This window comes from Crassostrea angulata, chromosome 2, assembly GCF_025612915.1.
Source record: "Crassostrea angulata isolate pt1a10 chromosome 2, ASM2561291v2, whole genome shotgun sequence".
Classification (NCBI taxonomy): Eukaryota; Metazoa; Mollusca; class Bivalvia; order Ostreida; family Ostreidae; genus Magallana; species Magallana angulata.
This window is the reverse complement of record NC_069112.1, coordinates 47,597,685-47,622,639: the sequence shown is the minus strand read 5'-3', so window position 1 is coordinate 47,622,639 and position 24,955 is coordinate 47,597,685. Positions and strand designations below refer to the sequence as shown.

At 32.6% G+C, this 24,955-nt stretch overlaps 3 protein-coding genes across 3 annotated transcripts; 2 read left to right on the top strand and 1 right to left on the bottom strand.

Annotated features, from left to right (window-relative positions):
* The first annotated feature begins 10,028 nt into the window (after positions 1–10,028).
* LOC128174426 (N66 matrix protein-like) lies at positions 10,029–10,838 on the top strand. Its single transcript, XM_052839986.1, has one exon. It carries the CDS (start codon positions 10,029–10,031, stop codon positions 10,836–10,838), a length of 810 nt encoding a protein of 269 aa, XP_052695946.1.
* A 5,110-nt stretch (positions 10,839–15,948) lies between these two features.
* LOC128174424 (uncharacterized) lies at positions 15,949–16,878 on the bottom strand. The gene has a single exon (XM_052839985.1). The coding sequence runs from the start codon at positions 16,876–16,878 to the stop codon at positions 15,949–15,951; it is 930 nt and encodes a 309-aa protein (XP_052695945.1).
* A 3,427-nt stretch (positions 16,879–20,305) lies between these two features.
* On the top strand, positions 20,306–21,541 carry LOC128174423 (uncharacterized). Its single transcript, XM_052839984.1, has one exon. It carries the CDS (start codon positions 20,306–20,308, stop codon positions 21,539–21,541), a length of 1,236 nt encoding a protein of 411 aa, XP_052695944.1.
* The last annotated feature ends 3,414 nt before the right edge of the window (positions 21,542–24,955 follow it).

Here is a 24,955-nt window from a genome sequence, read left to right as displayed (position 1 = left end):
CGATCTTATGTTGATCTTCTCCTGTATATCTTCGACAAGGTTTCAGTAAAGTATCAAGATGTAATACAACGTCTCTATTGTACATCAAGTAGTATGAGGAAAACTTTGAAGATTCATTCGGGTGAAATCGAATGGCTGCCAAAGTCTGGTTAAGATGAATATCCCATGTTTGAGCGTTGTCTGTTATCTTCTTAGCCATTACATCATGAAGAGTGCGGTGGAATCTCTCAATTTTGCCGTTGCCTTGAGGACTGTAGTAAGATGTTGTGATGTGGTTAATGTTTAGTTCTTTCAAGGTTTCTTGTACCTTTTGATTTACATTCTTCGTTCCATTGTCTGTGAGAATTTGAAGAGGGCAGCCATATCTGGGGTATATTTCTTCCAATATAAGGTGCACTATATTGTCAGCTGACTTGTCAGGAACGGGAAAGGCTTCCGGCCATCCAGAGTAAATGTCAATGAAAGAAACTATATACTTGTTTTCTGTCAGTGAGGTTGGATATGGTCCTGACAAATCGAGTCCTACCTTAGCCATTGGAAAAGGTGGTATGTCTGTCCCTTGAAGTGGAGGTTGAGTTCTCTTATTGCTCCTCGTTTGGCATATTACGCACCCTTCTATATAAGAATATAACCTCTTGTATAAGTTTGGCATATAATATTTTTGTCTGATTACATCATACGTTTTGTCAACTCCCATATGTCCAAGTCCATCATGGTATTGTTGTACTACCAACAGTTCTAACTCACGTGGTATATACAAGCGCAGTCTCGGACCTTCAGAATCTCCATCTGAAAGATAGTACATTAAGCCATCTATTTCAAGAAACCTCTTCGGTTGATGTTGCTTTTCCTTTACTCAACCTATTCCTTAGCTTTTTGATCTGCTCATCATTTTGTTGGCTTTCCTTTATGTTTACTTCTTCCGGTAAGTCGATGAAAGGCTTGAGCAATTCGTCCTGCTGTTTAACTTCACACCTGGCTAATCTTTTAGGTGAGAAAGCATTTGAGTTTAGTACGTTTACTTCAAAGAAATTGTCTTTAACCTCCGGTTCATCACATTCAGATTTTTCTTCCTCTTCATCATCAGAAATAGCGGACGGTAACCTGGATAAAAGATCTGCACAGCAATTGAACCTTCCTTCTATGTACTCTACCTTGCAGTTATATCCAGCGATACTCAAAGGCCATAATTGCATCTTCTTATTCTGCATAGGGGATTCTAAAATATATTTGAGCGGTTTGTGATCCGTCCGTATAGTAAACTCAGCACTGTGAAGGTAATGGTCCAGCTTCTGGAAGGCGTAGTGGATTGCAAATGCCTCCTTTTCTATGGTTGACCATTTCACCTGGGTTTTACTCAGCTTGTGGGATAGATAGTATATCGGCTTATCTTCTCCTTCGTCAGTCTTTTGGGTGAGGCAAGCTCCTATACAGTTGTCGCTGGCATCGGTGTACAAGATGTATGGCTTATTAGTATCTGGATAAGCTAATAAAGGCACTACTGTTAAACTCTCTTTAAGGAAGTCAAACGCCTCTTGACAGCATGATGTCCACTTGAATCTGGCATACTTCCTGGTTAAGTCAATCAATGGTTCCGCAATCTTTGTGAAATTTGGTATAAATCTCCTATAATAACTGCACATACCTATAAAACCACGGACTTCTCGAACTGTAGTGGGGGCTGGTAATTTTTTAATGGCTTCCACTTTCTTCGGATCCGGTTTGACGCCATGTTCATTGATAATAAAAGCAAGATATTCAGTCTGCTCTTTGAAGAAGCTACACTTCTTTAATTTCAGTTTTAGTCCATGCGTCATTAGACGATCAAACACTTCCTGGATATGATGGAGGTGATCTTTCTGTGTTTCTGAGAATGTGAGTATGTCGTCCAGGTATGCGATAGCAAGCTCCTCTTGTCCTTGTAGAATGATGTTCATGAGTTCTTGGAAGACTGCTGGGGCATTACTTAATCCAAATGGCATCCTATTAAACTGAAACAATCCCTTGTGGCATGCAAAAGCTGTTTTTTCTTTACTTGATTCTTCTAATTTTACCTGCCAATATCCACTCTTTTTAAATCTAGTGCAGTAAAGTACCGGGCCTTACCGAGCAAACAAAGAATGTCATCAATCAATGGTAATGGGAATGATACTGGTCTCACTATCTTGTTTAAACTTCGAAAGTCTACGTACATCCGGTCTAATCCGTCCTTCTTCTTTACTACTACCAGAGGAAATGACCAAGGCGACTGTGATCTTTCAATAATCCTTGCGCTCATCATCTCCTTTATGGCCTTGTCGATTATCTGTCTTTTATTGAGGGGAACTCGATATGGTCTGTTCTTTATTGGGTGATGGTCTCCAGTTTCTATCTTCATTTTGACGGTGTCTGTCATTCCAAGGTCGCTGTCCTTTTTAGCAAATAAGTCATTGTTTTTCCTCACAAGTCTTTGGATGGAGTTTTCGAATCTTTCAGGCACATCAATCTTTTCTCCATTGTCCTGTTGGGTTTGGATTTCTGAAATTTCTTTTGGTCTTAATGCGGTGACACGTCCTACTATGTAGCCTTTAGGGATTTTGTAATTTTTGTTGGTTTGATTAACGAAGATCATTGGAATTTTTCTGTCTCTTCGGACAACACAAACTGAGTCTTTTAAATATAGTCCTGGGTCCTCCATAATACAATTATTGTCTATACTGTTCACTTCTACTAAGTCTTTATCTTCAAAGGGAAAATTATTGTTCACTTTTCCATAAATACAGTCACAGTATTTGGTTTCACCATAAGTTTCTTGGGTGTTCTTACGATCGTTGAAATGTGTAGATCCTCTTTTAATTCAGCATAAGCCCTGCAAACAATGCACATGAGTCCAAGATCAAAATATAAACGAACATTGTTTTTCTTGAGCCAATCACGACCGAGAATCAGGTTTCGATTGAGTCCCTTTGTCACAAAAAGTTTATGGTCTAAAGTTAACCCTGCAATCTTAAATGAAATATTTACATACCCTATCGCGATTAAAGAATTATCATTTGCTGCTTGAAGACAAGGAATATCATTTTTACACAATTTGGGGCGGGGGAACAAATTATCATACATTTTTTTTCTAATCAAGGATACGGCCGCGCCAGTATCTACTAACGCTCTGAATTTATTTTTACCAATTTTTAATAAACAGCTACTGGGGTTGTTTGTAAAATTAATTTCAAATGTAGGTCTTTTATGAACGTTCTTCCTTCGGGCTTTAACGAAGGAAGAACATCTTAGTTTTCCTGATTTTGTTTATCAAAAGTGGCGCGACGGGTCCAGATTTTGGGTGATCTCCTATTATTTTGGTCTTTAAAATCACGTGATCGATCTTGACAATCAGCTGACCTACCACTATTTTGCTGCGTTCTTGAAAACCTGCGTTTGCTCCAGCAATCTGAACGCAAATGTCCTATTCTACCACAATTCCAACACTCAGTCGGTGGGCGGGGGCTTTGCTCAACGTAATGCACAGACTGAGTATTATGAAGTCGTTTATTTAATTGAGGGCGGGGCCTAACCTGGGGTTTATTTAGTGGACAGAATCTGGCCCTATGACCCATTTGCATACACTTAAAACACCCTTTGTTCCTCGTGTGGTCAACCTCCATGGGTTCTTCCTGTCTATTGTCTGTCGAGGACAAGTTAACCAATCTTTCATTTAATAAAGGCGTTGTACTGTCAAACCTTGAAACAGTCTGTCTATTGTCATTCTGCATAGTACTTGTTATACTTGACCCCCTTATAGCTAGCCTGTGTCTTAAATTTTGCTCGCGCATTGCTACCTGAATTGCTGACTCCAAGTCTTTGGGGTTTTCTCTAAGGATTTTCATCCTGAGATAGTCAAAGGTCAGTCCATCACAGAATATGTCTACAAGTTGTTGTTGGTCTAAGGGATCTTTTAATTTGTCTTTACTATACGCGTCTTCCGCGATTTGCAACAACCGTTCCGAGAATAACTGTACACTTTCGTTTGAATTTTGCCGCGTCCTGTGCATTACTGCTAACGCGTGTTGTGAGTCGGTTATCTCTGCGAATCTATTTTTTAAGGATTCTTTTAAATCGTTCCACGACGGCATTTCTTCCGACGCGTCTGTTTCGTCCAAATATCTTTTGATAAAATCCCCTACCGAACCTTTACTCGTAATATACGCGAGCATGGGGATTTCATGACCCTGTTTCCCAGACAATAAACCATATTTTTCAATTTCCTTTATCCACCGCTTGAATTTACTAGCATCTCCTTCAAAAGGAGTTATAACAGAAGATAGGGGCACTGAAAGAGCGGCTGTTATAGCTTTAACCTGACCCATGAAAAAATCTTTATCATCATCCTGATTTGGGACTCGGTGTCGAGGTTCATTAGTTTCATACAACCTTGCATCATAATATGTGTCAGTTTGTTTTTCAAAAGTGTTTTGTTTTACCTGTTCTTGTTCTGAGAATTTTTGACCTGTTTCATGCCCTTCCTTTTCTTCACTTTGACCCAACCCCGCAATTTGTTTTTCCAATTGTTCCATTTGGTTTTTAAATTCTTTTCTATCATAACCATTTCCAGTTGCCATATAGGTTGCTGATCAGAGTTATTTACTTTGAGATAGTGAACAGAGATATTGAGAAAAAGTTCTTACCTTAACAGTTCAGTTTTTCTTAAGCACTTCGTTTTATCCTGGTCACTGGCACCATAAAAGTCTATGTGATCCTTCTGTTGTTATTATTTAGACTTTTGAAATCATAAGTCAGTTGGAGTTTTATGATATTTATTAAGCACTGTAATCGTATAGTGGTATAAAAGCAATATATAATAAATCTGCTATCAATCCAAAATCCATCTACTAATTATTAATCAAATCATTAGTATATAAATCAGTGAAATAAAATAATCAATTGTTAGAACATCCTTTCGGGTCACAGTTCATAAGTGACTTATAACGAAGTCCATTGTTAAAGGTTTATTACAATTAAGAGTCTTGCATCCGTTGACCGCTTTCCAAAGTCCAATCATCATCGAGAGTTTTTTTCTTCCTGGTCATTCCGCTAACACCACAAGTTCTAACTACGCAGTTGTCCCTTTCGGTCAATGACCTTTAACATTGTTCACTATACACTTATTTCGTATCGAGTGCACAACAAGCTAATGACTAATTAACGTAAAGCAAAATACAATCATAAAATTATATTTCATATATATACGGCTATCTGGTTACATTTCCAACAATTAAGAAAACTCGTTGTTATTGAGATTTATTGTCAATTTACTTGGATAATGTTCCAAGGAAAATAAAGAAACAAAATGAAGGATAAAATACATTAATTATCATGTAACTGAGTTATATATATATATATATATATATATATATATATATATATATATATATATATATATATATATATATATATATACATATATATTTCCACACAGAGGTGTCGCTTCTTTCAATATTTGAAATACTTTTAATTTATTGTAATTGTAATATACTGCCCTCATTGTCTTCATTCCGGTTTGTTGATACTCTAGAAATATATAATAAAAAATAATATATTTGTTTTATCAATTAATTAATATCATATCATTAGACCTATCGTAAGTGTTAAGAGATAGCTTACTGTAAAGCTTTATGTCACAATAGCAAAAATAAGGGGTAAATAAAGGGAAATAATTCTTCTAACATGAAGAGCTACTGTTCTATATGTTTTGAAGAAATTTATGAATAAATTTGTAAATAAACTTAAACATAATGCTGATTAAAGGTTGTAATAAATTACTTTGTCAGGAATTTTATTATCAGTAATTTAAATGGTTATATTGTTAGTAATTTAAGTTGTCAGGAAATCTATCTGAATTTTTATAGTAGGTTTGGGAATACTAGTTTTGATTCTTAAGGCAATTCACTTCACTTGCAAAGATTTAACTCTTCATAACATTTATCAACTTGGTGTGTAGCATCAAACATATCTATAAGATCTGAGATAACTGGCAATGCTACAAATTAAATAACGCTATCTAACAAAACAAAGTAATTTCTTATAAAGCTCTAGAAGCTTATCAATGACAACTCAAAATGCCCTTTTCTCCTGACGATTCTTGGGAGGAATAATTATTAAAGATTGAAAAAAAATATAATTTTACAATTTCATCAATATAAAAGTATGTTTTTAACTTCTATCTTAAATTGATGAGTTATCTACTTAAAACGTCATGAAATAGTATCTTTTTTTTAGGTGGAACTACATAAAATTAAAATTATTAACTGTAATACTTAAACAAAGCAACTGGTACCAATTAAAAAGAGGAAACATCTACAGGCTTTGTATAATAAGTAAATTACTAAACTTTTCTCTAATCTGTGGGCTATTTATTAATGCAAATTCAAATTATTGCGCCAAGTGAACTACTTGATGTGACACAATGGTAGACTATATGCACTAAGTGAATAAAACATAATATTTATAGTAAGGTTTTACATGTATCATCAATGAAGCTAATACGACATCACTGTTTTCAATTTCATCAAAACATTATAGTCAACATTTCAACAATTAAAAAATTGTTTCTAAATCACACAGTATAATCAATATAACAGTACTACAGGAAAAGAGATAAGTTTATGACAAAAAAAAAGAGACAAAACATGGACCTAACAGGAGCATCAATGCTCATTATTCACGCAAAATTGCGTAAATTGTAAAAATACATCCCCTTTAATATCAAAAGCACATTAAATGATGTACAGGCACGCAACATCATTGGGAGGGGATGGGTAGACATGGATGAACTGCCTTCTTCCTCCTTCTCTTTCACCCAACAAAGATAGTTCTTAAATTTACATACAGAATTATTACGAACTTACTCCTACCCCCCTGCAAAGATTTAAAAAGATTTATCAGGCAGCATCTCCTTTTACCCGCCATGTATAAACCATAACATAAATAATTCGGGGTTTCCCCCCTTGATATAGTTGCAGTTTTTCGACTGCTCATGATTTCATTTGACACCCTTTGGTTTTAATATAGGTAGATCATCATGACGATACAGCGAATAATTTATTTTCAAAAACTCTATAGAGAAATAGATACAAAATTATTTATTCATATATAAATGGATACACTTATACTAATTATGGTTTTTGAAATAATATAAAACAAGAAATAACGTGTTTAACAAATTATTGGCATATAATTATATCTGGAAGTTTATGACAGATTATTTCATTCTGTTAATGTTCTTTGATTTTGCATTTCAGCAATATCTACATAAACGTCATCACGAGTTGTCCGTCTTCCAACAGGTTGAGGGCAGCAAAGATACATTTCTCAAATAATTACTAATATCAACATGACACATAAAAAAGATCCAACGGAAATAACTAAGATCGTATAAGATATTTTCCCATTTTTTTGGTGTTTGCTTTGAGCTTTGAGCTTTATCTTCGTTTTCATGTTCATAGGTGGCAGTTTCTGTACAGTAAAAAAATAAAAAGATTTGTCACAAAAACATGAATATTTACTTTCGTTGGTCAAAATAGTTCTGTTTCTATAAAGCCAAACAATACTTTGCGCAAATACGTATATTTGTTGTTTACGTTAATATGTACCTGTTATCTTATTTGTGGCTTTTGTTTCATCCTTGCTTTCATTAGAAAAGGTTGTTGTTACTGTAATATATACATATAACTATATATATATATATATATATATATATATATATATATATATATATATATATATATATATATATATATATATATATATATATATATATATATCAAACGTACCTTCTATCGAACCGTTTCTAATATATACATGTTCTGTGAAATCTAAATTATTGTGGAATTCGTGGGTGTCCCTTCAAAACGAATTTACCTTCTCGACGAAAAAAGCATTTAAGAAGAATTATCTCTCAAACTAAAACTTAAAACCGACGCATCCACAAAACTATATCATCCCGAATAAGCAAACAACCAGCAAACCACAAAATGGCACTCAGAATTCAATTGATTCCACAATAATGCAGTAAAAACTTCCGAAGCGGCCACACCTACTAAGCGGTCAACTTTCGTATGTGGTCATTTTATTTCCTTCCGATGAAAAATCCAAAATAATTGCCCTCTAAAGAGCGGTCACCTGTCTTACGCGTTCATCAGTCATCCTATTTTGATCCGAATCTGTACAGTCGACATGCATTAGGCGGCTATTTTGCCGGTCACATGATTTACACCCGGGAATTTTAAACATGGCTTCCGAATGTCTGTAATAAATGTAAACAATTATGATACGTTTGAGGCGAAAAAAAACGAATAAATCGATGTACTATAATACATAATTGGCAGATCAGATACGAATGGAGATCAAGTGAATTGCTAAAACATGTATTAACAATGTTTGTTTTATAAACATGAATAAAATAGGTGTAAAAATTTCCACGGCGAGGCAACAGAAAAAGTTTTATTTAATAAGATTTTTAGTTCAGATACGGTCAGTTCAAAACTTAATTGTTGATTTGTATTAAAAGTGTTTGTATTTTATATATACGGTACCCATGAAAATAGTTGGAGTTAAATTGTGAAAAAGTCAGCGACAAGGTTTTACCACGTAATGACTTTTTTCAATAATTAAAAGAATATAAAAAATGCATGCACAATGCATTGTTATGTACTTAAACTTATTTGTAAATATAATAGATACTATAAAAACCATATAATCAATTACTTTATCTATCATTTTGATACAAAATTGTTTTATTGTAGTAACTGTTTTTATAAGGTATTTGATGTTGGCAAATTCACAAGTCTCTATTCAAAGGTCACTTCAGCCTACTTTTGGTGCCTCCCGCAGGTGACTGATTAATACAAGTTTGACTGTAGTTTCTAGTACTCTGTTGGTAAAAGAACACGCATTATGGAAATTTCTCTTGGTCAAATCAATCCCGAACCCCCTAAATTTACTTTTTTCATTAAAAAATCAAGTGGCATTATAAAAGATAACCAAAATTAATATATATCCAATTGAATCATGTTAATATGACATTAAAACTAATAAGCTGATTTTGAGGGAATTGCAGTTGTGTGCATTATTTTGTAAGTCATCTTTGCATAATGAAGGTAAACTAACGTATCTAAAAGTATATATAAAGAGGAATGCACAACAGTTGCCTCAGTTGTTCAGTGGCTGATCTATAAGGTAAGATTATAATGCTTATATGTACTTGCAATGAAACACAAATATAAATAGTGGTTCATAAGGTAAGATTAAAATGCTTAAATGTATTTGTTTAGAGACAGAAATAAAGATGAGAGTTAATTGAACCAAATACAAATTTCAACGATTTTTTTTCTATCATATGCTTAAAATATTTTTATAATTACCTACAAAAAGCACACAAAACAATTTTCTGGCGTATTGTTAAGTAAGAAGTTAAAAAAATGACATCAACGCGCTTGTTATGAGTTTTTTTGGCTCTCACATGTTTAATAGCAATATTTTAAATCAAAAAATATAAATTTTGCAACATGGTATTCATTGTGCTCTTATACTGGTACGTTTCAATTTACAACAAACAAGATTTCATTTTAAAAAGTATAAATTTCAACATTTTTAACCTCTTAAATTTTACATACAGTCAGGTAGTAGACATTTTACAACATTTTAAAGTAATAAAACTACCTTACACATAATCAATTAAAAACGGAGTTCTCGTTATTGAATGATATTTTGCCAAAGCTGAATTTCAAATAAAAAAAACCCATAACGCTGTTGGCTTCATTTGTTATTACGTGCTTCACAAGAATATTTAAACATTACTGTGGCAAAGTTAGCTTAACGAGGCTCGAAAAGGTATTCTTTAATGACAGCTTCTGTTTCATGGTTCATTGAAATAAAAAAAAAATAACAAAGATTTCTTAAGACAAAACTGAAAGGGGGGCAAATAATGATATAAACGCATACATAGAAGTGCAAAAAAATCATATTCTCTGTCATACTTTCATTTTACAGACTCAACCATGAATCCCCACCTATGCTTAGGTTTATTGTGCGTCGTGCTTGTAGCACAAACGTCTGCCTCTGTGGTATACAGGTCAGGCTATGGTGGAAGGAAGAGCGGATATGGTAATGAAGAAAACGATTATGGCGGCAGTGATGGAAACGGATACAGAGAAAACGGTGGAAACAGAGAATACGGAGATAACGGCAATGGATATAATGGTGGAAATGGTGGATATGGAGGGAAAGGTTACGGGGAAAATGTTGGAAACGGAGGATACGGGGATAACGGCAACGGAAATAATGGTGGATATGAGAATAACGGGTATGGCAACAATGGCAGAAAGGATGGATATGGTGAAAACGGTTACGGGGACAATGGTGGAAATGGAGGAAAAGGTTACAACGGGCATGAAAATAATGGTGAAAATGGTGGAAATGGCGAAACCGGTGGCAATGATGAATACGGTTACGGAAATGGATATGGCGAAAATGGTGGTAATGGTGGTAATGGTGAAAATGGCGAGAAATATGAAGTAGATGCTTATAACGGAGAAGGAGAAAATAATGGTGATAATGGAAAAGGATACAGCGAGGGATATGGCGTGAAAACGTCTTTCTACGGACAGAAATACCCATCCTTTGGTGGAGAGAATGATGGAGGATATCCCATAAAATCCAACAAAAATAAAGGTCGAGGTGGCAAAGGTGGTAGTCGATTTGGAAAAGGTAGTGGAAGAAGTGGAAGAAAGGGAAGAAAGGGAGGCAAATATTACTATAACAATAACAACGGAAAATTCGGTAGTGGAAATGGAGTATACGGTGGATAGGGTAACTGCAAGAAACCAAATGATGACTTGTATTTTGTTAAGAAGTTGAACATGTTACATTGTAGCAAATTTTGGCTAACGTAGATGTCAATTACTATTAAATGTAAAGAAAACCCTTACAATTTATGATGATTTTTTTGTTTTCAAAACATTGATGTTTAAAAATATTGTAAAATATAAATTTATCAATTTTTTGAGTTTTGAATATACGAAAAATTGTCATTTTTTTGATAATCATATTGCTGTTGGTTACAACAGACCAGTTTTGCAAAATTAAGTAGCAAAAAGATGATATGAAATCATGGTAAGACGTTACGTTTTATCATATTCTTTAAAATATTCTAAAGTTTTATAACATTGTGCCGGATAAAATTATGCCTGTACTTAGGTGTCATTTTAGCACCTGTGTAGGTTACATGTATTGAAAAATTTAAATACATTGTAAACTATATGATAGACCATTGCTTAAAGAGTTCATAATCAACTTTGTTATTAATGAATTTTACCTGTCAGGTGAGATATTCACCTTTAAAAATAATTCATAACAGAAAAAATATTTTCCCATATTAAAAACAATTTTCCTATAGAATATTTGGAATTTCCAATTGGAATGAAAAAATTTCCAATAGGAATTAAACAAAACACCCATTGGATTTTAGAGACAACTACCTGTCTGAATAAAAATCCTGTAGGAAATATTTTCTCCTACAGGACTTATAATTCCTGTAGGATTTTGAGAAAATTCAATAAGATTTTCAATTTAGAATGTACGTAATATTTACAATCTAATAAAAGACACAACAGAGCTAAACAGGCACATTATTGAAAACGCTTGTCATCTTTAAGTTATCTTAAAGGATGATTTCAATAAAAAAAAAACCAAAGGGATCTTTGAAACACAAATTTTCAATGTATACAATCGCTTTAGCCAGGTAAATTATATGTTGTAAAAGGATGATTAATATTGTTATAGCAAAATGTAATTTATAGTTTTTATTGAATTATCTATTTACTGTATGATTTTCAATATTTCTTGCAGGAAACTTATTTTTTCCATGGGAATTATCATTTTCCTTTTGGATATTAATTGTTAAAGTTAAATATATCACCTGTCAGGTTAGACACACAAAAAATATGACAATCAACTCAAGTCTTTTCATTTTTATATAGACCTAAAACAGAGATATCTGTGAATTATGAGAAAAGGTATGCCGAAGAAAATACAGAAAAAAAATTGCATTCAAATTATAGTTCAGGCAATTAAGTTAGAGTCTCTTTTGTATATTTTTTGATTTGGTTCATGAACTGAATTCATCTCTTCATTTCGGATAACGAATAACCAATTATTTAAGGAAGAACGATTTCTAAAGAGGTGGTGTTTATCATACAAAAGCATTACTTGACTGACCCAATATGCACAATTCAAAAAAAGGCAACAAAAAGCTAGCCACGTAAATTATTCAAAACGTCCGTCCACTCAAAGCCAGGATGAACTTAAATGAAAAAATCCGAGGAAACCTAAAAACAGAAATATTTAATGCATACAATAATCAAATCAAAGATGAATTCAAGATTCATATTCATCGATCTAAATCACAGGATTGAAATTAAAGGAAAATGATTTTTAATTATTGTAGGATACAATCAAACCGGTTTATTGATTCACCTATAATTGCATGTGAAGCTCTCCGAAATTGATAAGTAAAAGTTTAAATTAAACAAAATGAGCTATCTTATCAAATCCACAAGAATTGCTTACAAACACTAGACTGAAATTCTGGTATTACATTTAACTATAAACAGACGAAACATCAGGTAGTTTATAACTGGAAGAGCTAGAGTAAAAAAAAAACAACTTACACTAAACGACGTATGAAACCATTCTTGCAAAAGCTTTTACTATTGTTGATTTCCTTAAGATAAATTGTTCAAGCGATTTAATTCAAATTGTTTTATCGAAAACAAAGCGAGAAACAACATTTACGATTTTTACATCTTGTAAAATTAACAACTTAAGATTAAAACAGTGATTAAATTTATTAAAAATATATATGTTGTAAGTTTAATGAAATTTAACATGTTTTATATTTAATCAAAAGAACGTTTACACAATGTGAATATTCACAATTTGACCTCAATTCTTGACAGAGGTGATTGTAAAACCATTAATCGTTACGCACTACTTATTTTTTAATGTTAAATAAAACACATTAAGCAAAATGTGTTCTGCCTGAAATTTTTTCATAACAGCTAAATACATTTGCACAGGAATCCAGGTAAAATATGCAAAAGACGTTCTGCTGAGCAAGGATAATGTAAAACGCAGCAATGTTAAGGCGTCCCGATGCTAAAATACGGCTGGAAAACGATATTATTATAATAATCGCAAAAATACTTGACCGGGAGTATTTCTTAAAATCTATTATATTTGATGCATTGTTGTGACGTCATATGTTCTTTGTAATCACGTGACGGGCGAATCCTAATATTGCAAATGATCTATTAAATCGCATCGGTGCAGGTGATTTATGACATTAAATCATACATATTTTTTTAGAAAAATCCTTTGTTAAGTCATAAACTTTAAAGTTCTTGCTTGGGAAAGAAATAGATATTTCGTTAATGGAAGATATTGTTGAAACATTCCACAAAATCATCAAAATAATGCACATTTTTACTAACAAAAGCGATTTACAAAAAATTGGGGTAAATCCGTAGGTTTCCCAAGCACGATTCACATTAGTTCTTATATTCTATACCAATTTTACGTAAAATATTCTAAAATTGTGTTGATCTTTCACCTTCACCAAGCTGGTTTTACATGCATTAAAATTTCTTTATTTAGTGTTTACATGTAGCAGGGAGAGTCTCCAAACCATTAGTCTATAAATAGTCTTTAACTTAAAACGAAGCTTTAAAACTGCCGATTATTTGATACTGGTTTTTTATATGAATGAATTCTGTACGTCTAACATAATAGCAGCATCTATGTAAAGGAATCATGCGGTTTTATAGTGGTTTGATATAATTTACTTTTAACGTTAAGATACATTACCTGAGAAGTATGATAAAATAAAAATATAGGCAAATTTTTGTGATGAAAACACGTTTACTTTAGTTCAAATGGCATGTCCTTTTCAAAATCAATAACAGTTATTCAAATGCAATATATTTACAAAATAAACTAAAATAACTTGATGTTATATCGTAGATTTTGAAAAACGGTGAGAACTTTATAAGATAAGAATATTTGTTAGTAGAAACCGTAATTAGTCCCCTACCGGTTTTCACCGGAGGGGAGTATAGCTTTCCTCTGCGTCCGTCAGTCCGTCTGTCCGTCCGTCCGTATGTCCGTCCGTCCGTCTGTCTGTCCCACTTCAGTTTTCCACACTTGTTTTCTTTATGCATTTGAGGAATAATATGAAATTTGCTGAACAGCTTCAAAATGTCAAACTACAGATCAAGTTTACACTTTTGTAGCGTCTGGTTGACATATTTTCGAAAAAATTATTTTTTTATATTCCAATTTTTTAATGTTCGGGTTCGATATTCTGCATAACAGTGCATTGTTTTCACAATTTTCACAAACCGGTAGGGGACGTGTATTGCTTATGCAATACTCTCAGAATGCTTGTTTATAATGCATATGTTGAATAATTTTGAAGGTCACAGGGTTATTTTAATCAAAAAATAATTAATTTGTAAGATTTTACAACGATCGTAGAAGTTTTTTAGTTACGTAGCATATTTCAAATTCACATGTAAAAGCTTGTCAGGATCAGGTAAGTGTATGCCCTTGCAATTAAGTGATTTATTTATGTACTCAGCTTTCAGATATACGATATTTTATACAAAACCTAGGTTGCTTCTTTATACGATGCATACTTTTAACAAAATGAAAATAAGACTATATAGGTAGCATTTTACTAAAAACAATGTTACACAAAATATCCATTTATAATTTTCCGTTAATCTATGACATTTATTTTTCTTCGCTATAAAACTGCATAATAGCCTTGAATGACTTAACTTAATGCGTCATTTTGAAGCATATGACGTCATTTTTTGTAGTACAGCGAGAACGACATCTCGCCTATTTTTCGGTGTGTACGATATAACGGACATCAAAATTGTAAGTGATAATATTCGTTGTTTTCAATTAAAAGATTAGCATAAGTTAATTTTGCTAATAAATAGATTAATGTGTACTTTCGAGGTTTGTAATATACTGTGATGTCATAATGCATACTTCCCGTACTTTTTGTCTGAAAGGAGTTTATTGACAGCCTTAACTGTGCTGCGTATTTAAATTTAAACTATTTAATATTTAACTTTACACTATTTTCTTCACCAAGAACGCAGAACTGTTGTCACCTGATTGGACAGTCACCTAATATGTGTTGTTTATTCTCCCGAATAGAGGTCATAAACACATTTCAATATCACAAGGACATACCCATATTTAAATGAAAAAATTAAATGATAACTAAATTCTATTTTTCTAGTAGGTTTTGAAACGTGATGTTTCTTTGTATAGACTTTATCTTTTATTAGAATAAATATCAAAGAAATAAGCTCCAGTTGATGTGACCTTTACTTTATATTTTACGTCTTTATTAATTTATTCTACTGGTTTTATTGAAGCCGCAGCACTTATTGATTAATTAAACATTCTCATAATTTGTATAAAAAAGTGTTATGCCCTTGTATAAAGTGGATAATGGTAGGCATCCTAATGCCAAATGCATTAAATTTGTACCAAAAACACACTAGAAAAAAATTACATGCTTTATACAATATGCCTGTGCTGGATCGAAACATGCATTGTAAATAGGATTTAAAGGCATAATTAAAGTTTATGAAATGACCCTTAACTAAATTAAAAGAGATAAGTGAAAACTCAGGAAACTGAACAATTGCTAATTTTATTTATGCAAATAATTCCAATTTTTTCCAGGCAACAATTGTTACCGTATGAAAAGAAATGAATTTCTGGTTTTATTTACATATTCTTTGAAATAACAACTTTGATTTAACAATAAATAAAACTACAAGTTCTACATTATATTTACAGCAATTTTGTGGATTTACTGATGTACAAGAGGAAAGTTTACCACTTTTTACCGCCATATTTTCTGTAAACTGGCTTGGAATATTTGCCTTTCCCCCCATATCCTCCGTGTCCTCGCTTACCGCCTTTTCCGTATTTTCCACGGTTCCCCTTTCCATATTTTCCATAATGTCCCTTTCCATATTTTCCATAATGTCCCTTTCCACCTTTACCCTTTCCTTTTCCATATTTTCTGCCTCGATATCCCATACCTTTTCCTCCTTTTCTATAAAATCGTCCTCCTTTACCCTTGCGAACCTTTCCACCAAATTTGTACTTGACAGCATAACCACCGGATTTGTAGCCTTTGGAATAGGATTTACCAACACTGTAATCACCACCTTTTCCTCCATTGTATCCGTCGGTATCGGTATAAGAGTCGAGTCTATATTCTTTGTTTCCTCCATTTTCTCCGTATCCATTCCCTCCATTTTCTCCGTAACCATTTCCACCATTTTCGCCATTTCCACCTTTGTTGCCGTTTCCACCATTACCACCTTCGTATCCGTTTCCACCCTCATAACCATTTCCACCTTCATAGCCATTTCCAACATTTCCACCCTCATAGCCATTTCCACCTTCATAACCATTTCCACCCTCATAGCCATTTCCACCTTCATAACCATTTCCACCGTTTCCACCTTCATAACCGTTTCCACCATTTCCACCATCATAGCCATTACCGCCATTTCCACCTTCGTAGCCATTCCCACCCTCATAACCGGTTCCATCGTTTCCATTATAACCGGTTTCGCCGTTTCCACCAGTTCCCTCGTAGCCCATACCATTATCGATGCCGTTTCCATCTTTTTTCTCATAGCCCATACCGTTATCTACATAACCATTGTCGCCATTCCCTTCATACATCTGAGAGGAAGCTTGTGTAGCAATGGCCACAGTGAGTAGCACAACGGCAATATGGCGGTACATGGCCAGATACCTGTCAATATATATGGTGAAATTTGAACGCAAAAAATAGATATTAGATTAATTCTATTTATACATGAAATATTTTAACTTCAACGGAATGCTTATCTAGACATCTACACGGACCAATGATATTATTGTTAGATATAAAACATCTTTGATGTTTGACTTTGTTTTCATGCGAAATTGTGTAAAATTATATTTTGGTGATTTTGATTTTCATTTTGTCTTGAAATTGCTTTTGGCATGTAAAAATAATGAATCAAGATCATTAGACTTTATTTTATTGGTTATTAACTTTTTATTGCGTTAATGTACCTTAGCTAACTTATGAATTTGATTTTCTCGAAATTATCGAACACTGAAAACCATAGATTATATTTCCTTACAATAACTAATACAATACGTTGGGAATTCAATATACATGTTATTCGTTAGTTAAAGCATACATATTACTTAAAGTTTTTACCTGTCTTTGTTCAGTGGAGAAGAGAAAACTAACGAACGTTTATGATAGTGTTGCTTTTATAGTACTGTAAATTATTTACAAACATACACTTAAGGTTAAATAATGTTAACTTATTCGTTTATCTGGTCAGATGGAATCATCAAAGAAATACCACATTAACATTCATCAACATTTACATTATTGAATTACAATAAACACGGGTTTTTTGGTCATTTTCTACAAAAGTTCATAAAAAGTCAATATTTAATTATTTTCCGGGTTATTATTTCTTCATTCTTATACTTTTACGTATTTAAAACTGATGGTAGCTTGGTTCAAACATTGCAGAAAAAAGGCGGTTTTTCCATCCCTACTATCGAAATAAACGTTTAAACACAACATCGTTGTTGAATTTAAGTAGAGTTTTAAATGAAAAATAAAATGAGACTGCACACAAAAAGCAAGGAATTATTTATATGTATTTGTTTGTTGTGAATGATTAAAAAAATAAATGAAAAAATTCTTATAGTTTTCATGACCCTGGTTTTGAATTTCATGTTTCAGAATATAATTGTTTACGTTGTCATTTGTTCTTAACACATTACGTGAATACCATGTTCTGCGAATAACATTAACATTGACAGTCCTCTAGTTTTTTTTTAAAGAATTATCTTTTTGTTGCATATTGATTAATCGAATTGATTGATGGCGTCGACTTAATTTTGATACACGGGACCTCTTAGCAATAACGTTATTTTAAAATCAACTATAAATGAATTGAAAAGCGATTATCTTAATGTTGTTGTTTAATTTGGGAAGGTGGTATTGAAACGTGTAATTATACTATAAAATGTTTTGATAACTGGACGATAATAACTGTTTGAACAATACTCATTTCATTTGAATCAAATGAAAAAAGAGCGCACGCGTTCAAAGTGAAAGGAAGGGGGACAATTAGTTAAATCAAAAAAGAGTTTGTCTGAAATTGAAAAATGCCTTAATCGATTGTAATTTCAACTTTTGAATGTACTTTGAAATTATAATCTCAATTGAGGTAATCTAACATTTTTGTAAATGAATCAAAACCTACAATATTGTTTTTATTAAAATAATGGACTCTAACTCTGAACTAGGATTATTAAATTCCTTTTTTTGAAATGCATGCATAACCTTTACAGAGCGGTCAGGTCATATTCTGTATCATTTTTTAGTTCAAAGCAAGTGACCTTTTAAAAACTCCTATAAAATAAAAGGCCAAATAGTCTCCTAAATTGGTAGAATGGCGTAAATTATTAAAAACATGTTAAAATTCAGACAAGGTTAAACATCATTTGAATAGGTGAATCATATTCTAAAACCGCATTTGACATGCGTTTCATGAAGAGAAGGTTATCTTTTGTTTTATTTAAAATCTTTCAAATTTGTTCCAAATGCAAACCTTCGTTTTTTTAAAATAAAAAATAAGTATTTAGCTACATTGTACAAGAAACAAATTTGGAGTATTTTCTCTGACCTTGAGTCGAGTAAATTATGATGCTGTAAAAAAGAAATTAAATGCGTAAGATGACATGTGTGGTATGTTTGAATATCATTTCATGTCAAATACCACACCGCAATTAATTCATTAGCGATAACATTATGTCGAAAAGCTTAACAAACTCAATTAATATTGATAGCAATAGAAGTCTTATGCACTTTTTAATGCAGTTTTTAATGAAGTTAAAAGAAGAGACTTAAAACAACTGGACACAGTATTGTATTTGCATTTGAAGCAGCTATCAACAAATAGTGCATACATTTAGAGAGCACGCAAGCGTATTTCTGTTTAGTTATTATAAATGTCTGCTTTGATTTGGTTCATTACATAAAAAGAAAAAAACCAATGAAATTGACCAGAAAGGGAAAAAACTTGATATTAGACAATGGAAGCAATTTTTTAAGCGTATATGCTAAGGATTATGTCAATATGAAATAAAACATATTTAAGGTGAGAAACATCAACCAAATCCTATATTTTCAATTGATTTATTATAATGCGACCTTTTCCCAATGATTTACCTGGGCTATTTAGTTGATAAATAAAGAATAGGTTAACATTATTAGGTAATAATTGATTTTCCCCAAAAATTGGTATAAAAAGCCGAGCCTTCGATTGAAAATTTCAGTGACCCTTCGTTCTCTGGACTATACAAGGTAAATTGAATGTTAAGAAATATATAAAAGAATAATGTTTCATTTTTTCTTTTAATATTTGTCTTGTTATTCGACTTATTAGATAGTAATTGAAGGATATGATGACACGATTCATAAAAAAGTAAAAGTTGTCTTGCATTCAAAATCATTTGAAAATTGGCGTAAGTGGCGTAATTGATAAAAGACCATGTTCAAGCTTTAGATCTGAGTTTCCAAAATGTTTAATTTAATTAAAATATTACATTAATAACATAAAAACATATTTTGATACGCAGCCATTTCTTATGTAATTGATTTTCAGTGTTTTAAATGTAAGAGAAGAAAAAAGAAAACTGCCCGTAAATGTTAATCGTAAACGTTTTTGATAAGTAAACTTTTTAACTGTTATTAGTTATTCTCAGATTTTTTTATTTTCTCATTCATGTACATGCATCTTTTGTTTTCAATAATCAGTTGTTAATCTTACAAAATTTGAATAACTCACGCTGATTTTAGTAGATGATTGCATTTTTCCTTTTTGACAACGTAAAAAATATTCCAAGAAAAAAAAAATAGATGAAAATTTGACTTTGCTTTCGTTATAAAATATCAAAATAAACCAACTTTAATAAATACTTAAGCAGTCATTTGTGAACACTTTGAAAATCATTTTTAAAAATATTTCATCTGTAAATAAAACTGATAGCTAGCAAAAGCAAGCGTGATTCTCCCTTACATTATGTATTCAATTACCTTCTTAATTGAAAAAATCTTTATCTTTATAAACATTCTAATAACAGGTTATTCAGAATGCGTGGTTTAGTGGCATTAATGTTGGCACTCCTAGCTGTACAAAATGGGACCGGCCAAAACTTTGACACGACCACTTTCCAAGATTACGGGGGTGGTACTGGTGGAAATGGTGGAACCGGTGGAAATGGGAATGATTTTTCTGACTACGGCGGAACAGACACAGGTGCAAATGGAAACGGAAACACAAACACCGGGACTGGCGATAATGGTGTGGACTTTGGTGGGGATTACGGCGACTACGACAATGGTGGAACAGGAGGTGGAGCTGCAGGATCCTTAGGTACTGGCGGAAGCAATGGTGGTTTTGATAATGGCGGAAGCAATGGTGGATTTGATAATGGTGGAAGCAATGGTGGATTTGATTATGGCGGAAGCAATGGTGGATTTGATAATGGTGGAAGCAACGGAGGTTTTGATAATGGCGGAAGCAATGGTGGATTTGATAATGGTGGAAGCAATGGTGGATTTGATAATGGCGGAAGCAATGGTGGATTTGATAATGGCGGCGGAAGCAATGGTGGATTTGATAATGGCGGAAGCAATGGTGGATTTGATAATGGCGGAAGCAATGGTGGATTTGATAATGGTGGAAGCAACGGAGGTTTTGATAATGGCGGAAGCAATGGTGGATTTGATAATGGCGGAAACAATGGTGGATTTGATAATGGCGGAAGCAATGGTGGATTTGATAATGGCGGAAGCAATGGTGGATTTGATAATGGTGGAAGCAATGGTGGTTTTGATAATGGTGGAAGCAATGGCGGTGATATGAATGGTAGTCAAGGTGGAAATATGTACGACAACGGAAGCGGAGGTGAGCAGTCCTTTATTGACGGTGAAATGGGCAACGGATCATCAAACGGTATGAATGGAAAAGATAACAAGGGACCAGCAAGGCGTGGCTCTGGTTCCAAATACAGGAAGCCAAGAGGAGGAATGAAATATCATTGGATGAAGCCTTACATGTACAAATATAGGAAAGGATATATGATGGGCAGACAAAGATATTATCCAAAAATGTACATCATTAAAAACATGGCCTACAGAAGAGGAGGATATATGCATCATGGAAGGGGATACTATGGTGGAAGATGGGGGAGAAGATACGGTGGGTATAGAAGAGGTTATCTTTACAGAAGGCGTTCACCATATGTAAGAATGATGAAGCCTAGATATTACAAGAAGCGGTACATGTACTCAAAATGGGGACCTAAGATGCACTGGTTTGTCTGATCATAGGCAGATACCAAATGTTGTATTGGCATTTAATAGATCCTTTTTCATGTCCATCACAAAATCAACGTTTCTCAATTTACTTGTGTTTTTATTTATTCTATTCTGTGATAGTGGATATCTTTGTACAATAGTTTATGTGTTAAACGGAAAATAAATAAGTTAAAACATGAAACTATTTTTTTAAAAGTAGTTTTTGTAGCATAGTTAATAATATGTCAAGTATAGTTAGCTCTCATTGAAAATTACATTGTAGATGCTCGATAGATTTAATTATCTACTTGTGTCACAGATGTTTATCAATATCATGAGTAAAAATGACTCATAAATATGTTGAAAGACCTACTTACTTAAGCTTTTTAAAGGGGTGAAATTCATTTTCTTACCATTGACAAAAGCAATGATGCTTAAAAGCTGCTTTGTATGACATTTTAGCTTTAACAGTATCAATTTATTTTCCACACAAACGAAATATTTTATAGATTTTCAAATATTAACACTACCAGAATCGGTCTCCTTTTAACAATTGAACGATTTGAAGTAAACAAAAATAATATCAGTACTGGTAAAAAAAAATCCTCAAACCCCCCCCCCCCAAAAAAAAAAAAAACAAAAAACGAAACTTGGCATGTTTACAAAAAAGAAACATTATATTTTGGCCCAAACTGGTTTTTGTTAAAAAAAAATTTCGGCGTGCATTATATACATCGATTGTCCTATAGCAAATGCTTAAGTCTTAGCACAGTCATACCGTTATAAAAAATCCGAGAAATTACTGACTGGCTGGTTTGTGATTTCCTTCTAATACAACCGTATTCTCAAAAATTACATCAGATAATTTCCTCTGATTAATAATGGAAAGAATCAGTTCGAAGCTAAACAAGTGTCAACGACATGAGAAAATAGATGTAGATGAAGTGCAAAATAAAAAACTGAACAACATCTTATAAATTTTCGAACAGGGGATTCTTATTAGTGTTTTAATCTTAAATTAATCTTTAAATTTTACTTCTGCTGTAACACATGTGTAAAGATGATTAACTTTCAATATGACACCTCTGAAACAATGAGACTTGATCTAAGTATCATTTAGCAGTTTCCCCCGGCCGCCAAAAATTTTGAGTCAACATAAAAAAGCTGGCTGAGGATAATCAAAGGTTTGATTTTCAGATATATATGCTATTTTCAGAAAATTCTTGAACAATTAACGAGTTACATTTCACTACCTCCACAAAGGAACAACACCACCAAACAAACAAACAAACAAACAAACAAACAAACAAACAAACAAACAAATCACTATTCAAATATATACCTGGTAATGAAACATTATGTTTGTGTTTTCAAAATGTCTCATGGTTTGGTTTTGAAATGTATTTATATCATTCAAGGGTTTTGTTTAGATCTATTACAATATACGAGCGTATCATTTTTCAAGAAGGAAATGCTAATCAAAATTTGGTAAGAAAACAACTACGTATACAAATTTCTATGCGAATAATTATCGAAAGAAGAGATGAATTACAAGGCCGTGAAATAGTTTTTAGAACAGGAGGTGATCGATAATGTACATCTATAATTGAATGAAAAGTTTTTTTTTGGTATACAGGTATACAATAATGATATGCCTATGTGTTGTATTTACCAATTAATAAAACAGAGTTTTGATGTCCCTTAGCAATATCATTAAAGTAGATTGATGTCCTAATTAGGTTTTGGTAAATTCGTTAAAATATATTTTAAACAGACACGCTTCATAAGAAATAAAAAATTGTTTAAATTTATTTTTTACATTATTTCTTGACTTATCTGAACAAAACGTAGACTCTACTTCTAGTTTTTTTTTTATTGTAAAGCTAAATAGCAGGTTTGAAATCAATTCTGAAATTCATAACGTATTAAAAGATCTGCAAAACCAAGTTTTAAACAGAAAGACTGAAAGACAAACAGAACGACACGTCTAGAGTTAAGCCTTCATCACTGCGTAGAATTGACTTCATTATTCCAAGTGTCAAATTGTGCATATGACACACAGACGTTCCACTATCGACACTGTTTTATGTAAATGTGACATTTGAAACAAACTGCACAATTTAATAAAATTCAATGTTCGTGATGCATAATTAGAGTTATTCGGATGTATGTAAACAATTAGCTTTCGTTTCAACTATTGCACCAACCTTGTCGTCACAATAAAGGTACGACATTATCTGCACGTGTTTTTTTTGTTTATTATATTAGAAAAAAAAAGAAACAATAATATGTCTTACAATCACATCAGTAATATTCTTTTTGGAATGTTTGCAACGTTTAAGGTAATTTCCTATGCCATAAAACCGCTTTTTTAGCATTGCAGTTATAAAATTGACGCTTGAATCTGCCTTAGATTTATAAATATGGTTGTTTTAAACTTATTTAGGACTAAAAGTTTCTTTTAATTCAGCTCCACAAATTGAGTCATTTTTACAATTTTGTATTGACCACCCCCAGCTCCTATAAAAATGACATCTAAGCACGATAAGTCTCCTGTTGTTTTAATTTTGCCAAAATGTTTCAATTATATAAGTCATTTTAACCAATTTTAAGTGAACAATTAGGTGAAGTGGAATCCATAAGTTGAAAACTATTTCTATCTGTCACCATATCTTCAATTTGAATTTTTATTTTAAGTTTACATGTGTAAATGCGTTATACGTGCTCAATTTATTTCTGGAACAATCGGAGGAAATGGACTTAATCAGATAAATGTTGCAAAATAAACAAAATATAAGCGGGATGCTTCAAATTTGCTCCATTTTCATTGATATTAATCCCATCAAAAAAGAACCAATTATTTCCACTACATACATGTAACGTCATACATGATATCTAGTATTATTACATTTTAAACGATGATCTGGAAATTTCTAGAGAAAGCAAAAACGAAAGTTAAAAATAGCTTAATATAGGCATATTTTCTTCATTCATTTTCATTTCCAGAGGGTTGTAAATATGGTTACTGTCATGTGACCTTTCTGGTCATGCAGACACAAACTTCTCGTCGTTATCCAGCTTGGATTTATAAAAATGTAAAAGGATATTATGCAGGCGATCATGGTGGATTAGAAACACTTAAAACGAAAGATAAAGGAAACGGGAAACGAGTGATAGAGATGTAGTTAAAACTTATTACACATCAACTAAGGAAAAATAATGTGTCGCAAATGGTATTAGTAAAGTAGAAGAAAACATCTTGGAAAAGGTAAAGAAAGAAAAGGGGGTGAAGATCAAGGTAGATATTATAAGAAAAATAATAAAGACAATCCCTCAAAGAATTATTACATTTACAAACCACAATATACAGAAAGTACTGCATACACCAGTGAAGGGAAAAGACACACACAAAATATCTCTTGGTAAATTGTTGTGGACACT